The sequence below is a fragment of the Chaetodon trifascialis genome, chromosome 6 (genome assembly GCF_039877785.1).
Source record: "Chaetodon trifascialis isolate fChaTrf1 chromosome 6, fChaTrf1.hap1, whole genome shotgun sequence".
NCBI lineage: Eukaryota > Metazoa > Chordata > Actinopteri > Chaetodontiformes > Chaetodontidae > Chaetodon > Chaetodon trifascialis.
The window spans coordinates 30635692-30643750 of NC_092061.1; the positions used below are offsets into that span (position 1 = coordinate 30635692).

At 41.3% G+C, this 8059-nt stretch overlaps 1 protein-coding gene across 2 annotated transcripts; it reads right to left on the reverse strand.

Annotated features, from left to right (window-relative positions):
• Positions 1-250: 250 nt before the first annotated feature.
• Positions 251-7258, reverse strand: isl1a (ISL LIM homeobox 1a). 2 transcript variants are annotated; one of them, XM_070964412.1, is made up of 6 exons: positions 7024-7258; positions 6468-6657; positions 5385-5644; positions 3944-4230; positions 3125-3292; positions 251-1913 (listed from the first exon to the last, which is right to left on the reverse strand). In XM_070964412.1, exons 1-6 carry the CDS (start codon positions 7049-7051, stop codon positions 1797-1799), a joined length of 1050 nt encoding a protein of 349 aa, XP_070820513.1. In that variant the 5' UTR covers positions 7052-7258; the 3' UTR covers positions 251-1796. The 2 variants fall into 2 exon arrangements, with proteins under 2 accessions (XP_070820513.1, XP_070820514.1); XM_070964413.1 differs by having other exon boundaries at positions 3944-4227; positions 7024-7193.
• Between the last annotated feature and the right edge of the window lie 801 nt (positions 7259-8059).

The window sequence follows — 8059 nt, forward strand, 5'->3', positions numbered from 1 at the left end:
TTGGTCGATTAATTGGTTATTTGTTTTGTTTGTTTTGTTCTTGTTTTTGAATAAATAAATCAACTAATTTTTAAGGAACTTTTGTTATAAATTCAGTTTCATTTACGACGGTACGACGTGGATTTCTAGAAAGTGCTGATGCACAGAAAGCTCACAGGACATTATATAGAATTAAGTGGAGGCACTAAATAAATTAAGTAGAGTTACAATGACAGTGATGCAGGACAGAATGATATCAACACATGGTCTTCATGAAACTTTTTTTTTTTTCCATATTTCAGTGAACAATCTCAAACTTGTTAATGCATGTCTGCATTAACCAATTTGCAAATTTTTAAGTTTTATAATTAAGAATGTAAGAATGTATACCTTAAAATCTTATATAAATCTGTCAGTGTCCACATGCACCAACAAACTAAAACAAGGTTTAAAACCTATTTTTTGACACATTATGAAAAACCTAAATTCCAGAAAACACATATATTATTCCTCTTAACACTCCAGTTGTGTTTAACATTTCTAGTGAACTCTGAATTGGCTCTTTGATAGTAAAAAGCGACAGGGCTGAGAATATCTGAAGTAATTTCATTTCAGATTTTTCTTAAAACATGAAAAAATAGTGGTGACATTATTGTACTTGTCTATGTCTTGTAAAAATGGAGATAGATGATGACACTAAAATCAAGATAATGACATTCCTTAAATATTTCTTGAAACTGATTCAATCTCATGTCACTATCAGATCTGATCACTTAATTACAAAGTATGATATTAGGAATCAAACGTTTGTTAAGATTGATTTGTTTTGCAGTGGAGTTTATTCTAAAGCAGATATTTAGCATGTCGGTAAACTGAGACAGCATCTGGACCAACATGACACCCAATTAACCACATGATATCTACCAAGTCATTTAATAGATCTGACTGATGTGTGAATATTCACAAAGAGAAAAGAAATCACTTTCAAGACAGTTAAACTCTCCTTATTAGCCTGTAAAAAAAAATAAAATAAAAAATAAAAAAAATAACCATGAAACATTAAATTGTGATAGAAAATCCACAGACCAATCTTCAATCTTTTTTGTTCCTTTTTTACTTCAGTAAAGAAAGTTACACAAAAGGTGGCAAATTTGTCGACAATAAATAATAAATAATTTTTGTTGCACGGGAACAAACGAAACATTTTCTTCCAGAGCTACGGTATTTTTTAACTTATTATTAATTATACACATCTTTGGGGAGAAAAAAAAAAATCTTGGACGGACACTAACTCACACAAATGTCCCACGAAGCTTGTGGCAAAATAGAGGTATACCTTGTTGCAAATGCTTTAGTACTTGGATCATGAAGGAAATTATGTAATTAAATGGAGAAAAGCATTGCTATTCCCCTCCAAATAGTCTCTACATGATGATGTGCATGTATCGAATTAAAAAATCACCAGTCAGTCATTGTTTTCTTTTCAGCGTAGGGCACAGCATTTTGCAGGTATGGGATTCAGATTTCTCTCCTACTCAGCGGGCCCATTGATCGATGGAGTCGGGTTCATGTCTTATCGTTTTGGCAATTGTAACCAGGCGTGAACGTGCAGCTCCGGCCATGATGACGTAGACGTGTGTAGATCCTGGGTGGACATTAGAATGGGTGGCTGTTGTAAAATCCCATGATTGTCTTCACAGTGTCAAAATACAACCAGGGGGGTTGTTTGGTGCAGTCGGGGTGGGGCGGGGCGGAGTGGATGAACAGGGTCTGTGTGTTCAGTTCAATTCAGTTCAGTCCGTCCATGCGGCGTCGGCTCAGGCCTCGATGGGGCTGGATACCATGCTGTTCGGCGTGTCTGGAAGCTGAGACGACATGGACGCTACCTCGCTGCCCGTCGAGTTCGAACCCGGTCCTCCCTCCGAGAAACTGACCTGCGGGACACATCAAGCAGCGGTCAGCAACATCTGGACTCACCACAAAGGACTTTGTGTCAGAGCGATGACTGGAAACGCATTTTCAGTTTCTCACCAAGTAGTATGGAGATATAGACAAAAAGATGGAAGAAAATCGCGCTATGTGGATAAACGCATGCTTCTGTCCATTTACAAACCAATAATCTTCAGCCTACATTATTGTCCAGTGGGCTACTTTCGAAGCATGCTGCAAGCTACTGCAGCCAATCATTTCACTGGGCAAATTTTCCAATGAAAATTAAGTTGTAAAAACTTGAAAGTTACTCTAATTGTATCCGTTTAGTGATCAAAAGCAATGAACATCATGCCTCTTATTGTTATGAGAAGATGAGAATGGTTGTTATTAACTGCAGATAGATTTTTATTGCGTGATACCGGGTTGGAACAATAAGGCGAAAAGCTCGGTGGCTGCTCTGAAAGCATTCTATTATTGGCTATTGCTGAGATCTTAACACAAAATAACAGTTCCCCAATATTTACTTAACCCATAACTAACAGTATTCTATATGTCTGAACGCAGCTCAGCTTTTCCAGCAGCCGAAGAACGGATGAATCGCGTCCCAGTTCTTGTCATAGCCTAAATGCTAATAATCCACTTATTTGACGAAGAAACACATTGCGTTGTTTTGTGTACAAACAAAGCCTCAGCACTGCGATGCTTGGCTCATTTTAGGAGATTGTATCATTCTGTGTGTGAAATGACTCAAAAAAAAAAAAAAAAAAATCAATACGAATAAAATTATCGCCCAACATTTGTTATGTGTCTGTTCTATGTCATGAGCATCCGCGATGAGACAGTCTGTTTTTCTGTCCTGGCCAATTATGAACAGGCCTCTAAGGACGTGAATGTAACAGAAAAATAGTGAACCACTGAGATGATTGACATAGTCAGTGGTGGTGAATACAAAATTCACAACCTACAGCTGGAACGGCTTCTTTGGAAAACAAAAAAAACAAAAACAAAAACAAAAAACTAAAAAAAAAAACAAAAACACTTGCTCCAGCATGAAACCATACTATCACAATGATGATACGCATTTTACGTCCATGGAAACATTGGAAACTTGAATAACAAGTGTCCAAGGGTGTGGAGAAAAACAATTAAAAATATATATCAATATATTTAAAGCATGAGTGTCTTAATGGTTTAGCGAACAGAAAACACGAACCAGTTGTTGGAAGGCCGGCTGGTCGATGTCGCTCTGCAGGGCGAAGTCGCTGAGGACTTTCCAGGGAGGTTGGTAGCTCTGCACCTCCACCTGGTTGGCCTGGATGCCGCCGTCGTGCCGCTCCGGACTCGCTGCCACCATCGGGGTGCCCGTCATTCCCTGGATGTTCTGCGAAAGGACGTCTTGTGATCAGCAACCAGCATACACATCTTTCTCTGTGGGTAATTACAGTTGATCTCTCTCTCTCTCTCTGTCTCTCTCCCTCTCTCTCTCTCTCTCGCTCTCGCTCTGTGTGTGTGTGTGTGTGTGGGGGGGGGAATCCACAAGTCAGACTACAGCACAACAATCAATCAATAAACAAGCAAAGAAAACAAACAAACCAATAAATAGAAGAGAAAGAAAGAACAGAAAAATAGACAAGACAGATTAATATGTTTGTCGTTGGTCTTGCAGGTGTGAATTCACAGTCCACGGCTTGTCCACAAAACTCCTGGCCCTTCAAACAGCTCAAGGTCTCTAGCCATGGGTTTACGCACACATTTCACAACATAAACCATTGCCCCTGACAAGGATGTGATTTGGGGATTTATGAATATAACTAACTTGACTACTGTTTGGAAGCGTATTGGTCATGTCGCTTAAATAGAGGACAGAAATTGCCTTTTATTTACTCAGGGGTAATATATCTTAATTTATTATGGAAAATTGAGTTGCAAAGTTGGGGTCTGTCTTTGGTCATAGAACAATATACGTAAGTTTTGTCCCAATGTCGTCGATTTCATTCACATCTCAGCATGTCAATATGCAGTATCCTCTTACCGTTTTGTCATTGGGCTGCTGCTGCTGCAGCTGCTTCATCAGCAGACTCCTCTTCTTGTCTTTACACCGCTTATTCTGGAACCAGACCCGGATGACCCGCGGGCTGAGGCCGGTCATCTCTACCAGCTGCTCCTTCATTAGGGCGTCGGGCCTCGGGTTGGCGTTGTAGCAAGTCCGCAGCGTGTGCAGCTGCTTCTCGTTCAGCACCGTCCGGACGCGCGTGGTCTTTTCCGGCTGTTTGTGGACGTGAGGTCGCAGTGCGGGCTGCCGAGCAGAGATTGGTTCTGCTGTTGAGAAAAACCGAAAAAACAACTCACAGCAGGCAGAATCTACGAATATATCAGCACAGTGCCTTTACAAGAACAGATAAAGATTAGAAATTATGTGGACATATAACATAGGCTGATGATTTTTATTGAATTATTTTCTGTATGAAGACATGCTCGTGCAACTCTGATGTACAACTTTATCAATTGTGAGGTAGTTTAAATCATCTTTATGGACACTTTTCTTGCTCAGTAATACTTTTCAAACACAACGCTGCTGACGTTAAAGGCCACTGAAAATCAGACCCGGACCGTTTGAACAAAACTCTACATTGCGTTTGTAAATTCTGAATAAAATAGTCCTGTGGCACAACCATATTTTGTGGTTTCGGGATATCCAGATTTTATTAGGTTTAAATATAGGAGAACGGCGAACCTCTGACTGACTCATCCGATCCAAGGTCAAAATGCATATTAAAAGCGAGCGAGCTGGCGACACAGCAGGCTGCTCTTTGCTAGAGAAAACCTCCAACCCATTCACACACACTGTGCAGCATTTTTAGTTCAGCCCAAACGCATCCCGGACCCACAGTTTTGCACTCCTCCAGCGGTGATAACTTGGTGTATTTCAGGACAGGAGCGCCCACAATATCTAATCTGAGGAGCCTTGCCTGACTGAGCAGTGGTATGCAGAAAGGAAAACGTAGAGCCAGAAAATAGAGCCAGTCCAACAGAAAACCTCCATGAGCCGAATATGAAAACAGAAAAGCTCCTCTTGATAGTTATGATATCAGGAGCGGCTTCATTATGGCTGCAAGATCAAAAACTGGCTAGTAAATTACTTGGACATTACATTTGGAGTCTGTAGAACCGTGCGCCTTGATCTTGATACGACTCAGTGGCAATGTGAAATATAAGAGGAGTTTAAAAGGGTTTTTTTTTTTCCGTTTCGTTTGTGTGTGTGTGTGTGTGTGTGTGTGTGTGTGTGTGTGTGTGTGTGTGTGTGTGTGTGTGTGTGTGTGTGTGTGTGTGTGTGTGTGTGTGTTGGAACCTTGGGGAAAGAAGAAGTCGCAGCCAAGCACGCCGAGCAAATGGCAAATTAAAGTAAGCCCAGGCTGTATATTTGCCAGCATCAGGCTAACTCGTGGACTGTCTCCCACTCGATCGGACTTTACCTGCCATCTGTAGCGGTCTGGCAGGGTGCAGCGGGCTGAGCGGGTCTCCGGGGCCCAGACTGGCCCGTTCTACCACGTCGTGGTCGGCCCGACAGAAGAGCCCGTCATCCCGCAAAGCGAACTCGTCCCCCGGGATGAGCTGCCGGCTGCAGGCCACGCAGCGGAAACACTCGATGTGGTAGACCTTGGAACGTGCCCTCATTACAAAGTCGTTCTTGCTGAAGCCGATGTTGCATTTAGCGCATTTAATCCCGTATAACCTATACAGAGAGAGAGAGACACAGAAACTCGGTCCGATCAGTTTGAGCTGCGGTACAGCATGGCTGAAATAATAATAATAATAATAATAATAATAATAATAAGAAGAAGAAGAAGAAGAAGAAGAAGAAGAAGAAGAAGAAGAAGAAGACGAAGAAGAAGAATATATAAATTGGTGGCGGTAGTAGTATTACATCATCAACATTAGAGACACATTCTTTTTATGTTGTACCTCCATATAATAAAATTCGAGTGAACTTTTGTTATTTTTTGGATATTTTTATCCAATATTTTTTTTAGTAGCCTCCAACTTTAAAAAGCATTTTCGCACTAGACAATAAATTACGGTCTGCTCAAATTTTAATCGAATAATCGTGGTGTTAAAACACCAAATCAGTGAGTAATTTACAGGCTGTATCGTAACAATAGTTTAAGACAGGGTGGGTTTTTTTTTCTGATTTTGTGATTTCCTCAGGTCCATCTGTCAAAGCAGGGCGTACGGGATGCTACAATCTGACCGGCATCATTGACTAATAAATAAGTTAAGCAGGCTTAATATACATCGTTCCGGCTCTTTTAAATGTATGATAAACACAAGACAATGAAAACCTTACATTTAATGGCATTATAAATAAGCACTGTCTACAGCAAGTTGTTGTGGCACTAAAGATGATTATGACCATATTTTCTAAAACCCACTGAAAACCCACGTGTTTTAGATTGGTACAAATATTCTCAATCTGATATTGTACAATATGAATTAATTAGAATTCCTAATTCTATGCTTTGTATCTGAGGCAGGTCGTCCCGTCCTGGTCGTCCTACCTGATGTAATCCCGTTTACAGTAAGTTTTTCCGTCCCTGACGAAGCACGTGCACGACTCATCCAAGTACTGACTGCACTCGGCACATTTGAGACAGGCGGCATGCCACTCCAGGTCCGGGGATACCCGCAGGATATACTGGTCGTGGATCTGGTTCCCGCAGCCCACGCACAGAGACACCAGCCGTTTCTCTGGAAGACCGGACCGTGAGCAGGACATATCACACACAGCTCTCAACTGTCTGCTAAGTAGGCTCATCTAACAATGTACCAAATGGCCTTAAGAATAGTGAGAATGCATAATATTGTTGTTGTTTTAACAGCCTGGAAAAACAACAACAACTTTATTAATAACTTCTGATTCCGTAAACCCTCACTGACACTTTTCATTACTTAATGAATTATTGACTTTTCAATTCATTATTTTGTGATACCGATTACTTTAGCAGGCCAAGAAAATATGTTCAGTCTTCGGGCATCACGACACAACTAATTCAGCTATCAAATTGTGATAAATTTTGTTTCAGGATGTATCCCAACACCGAATAAGTTTCTTACTTTTCGGCGGATCCCCCATGTCTCCCATGTCCACAAAATAAGGCGATGTTAGGTCCACTGTAACAGCGGGCTGCGGCACCTGGAAGCCTGGATGTGTCCTCCGCTGCCGGGCTGCCGGGCCAGGGGCTGTGCTGTCCGAATCGGAGAGGGAGTGTGTGTGTGTATGTGTTTGTTGCCGGTGTGTGTGGCGCTCTGATCCTGACAAGCAGCGGGGCTGACGTAGGACAGCAGCACGTCATCTGCATGAGCAGCTGATTGGCTCTGCAGACCCTGTCCAGCACGAACCACACACACGCGCGCACACACGTAGGCACAATTATTGGTGCGCATAATTTGTTTTTAGCCTTCCCTTTTTCCTTTTCTGTTATATTAATTTGTTGACTACATGGTTTTCCATAAAGAAAAATTCATACCTCATATCATAATTTTTAACTATTAATTTTAACTGGACACACAGTAGGCCAGGAAACACTCCTCTATTCCTAAAATATATATTGGACTCGAGTAACAGTCCATAGTCAAACGCTTGAGACGTGATGTAGACCTAAAATATTGCGCCTTGCTGCACATATTAAGCATATAAGCCACAGAGCTTATAGGTCTATGAGTGGTTATAATAGGTGCCTTCTACTGCTATCATCCGAAAACCTTTGCTTGTATGCTTACAATATTAACTTATCAAAAACTTAACACGCTCAGAAAAAAAAAAAAAAAAAAACATTGTGAGAGATTACTTCAGAAGGTAAACCGCAATGAAACAGTATAATTATCTAGAAGCCCAGAGAAATGTGTAGTCTCTAAATCTAACGGGAAAATGTCAGAAAAACTTGCTAACGTATGGTTCTCAATAGAGAACAGCTGATGGTGTGAACCTTAGAGCAGTGGCAGACGAGGACCTGCAAGAGCAGTTGCAGGAGCAGCTCCGACACACACCAACACGCCCTCTTGTGTTTGTAACCTATTCACACCGTAAACACTCCACAGTAACAGGGGAGACCTCTTGGCAGTCTTTTTTTAAAGGAAAATTGAATAGTTT

Bases quoted from the DNA above. Each gene is read 5' to 3' on its own strand.
- isl1a (XM_070964412.1), bottom strand. From the start codon at position 7,051: ATGGGAGACATGGGGGATCCGCCGAAAA. The intron at 6,658-7,023 runs GTAAGAAACTTA...CCGGTCTTCCAG, and splicing joins CATGGGGGATCCGCCGAAAA to AGAAACGGCTGGTGTCTCTG. The intron at 1,914-3,124 runs GTTCGTGTTTTC...TGTGTCCCGCAG, and splicing joins AGCCGGCCTTCCAACAACTG to GTCAGTTTCTCGGAGGGAGG.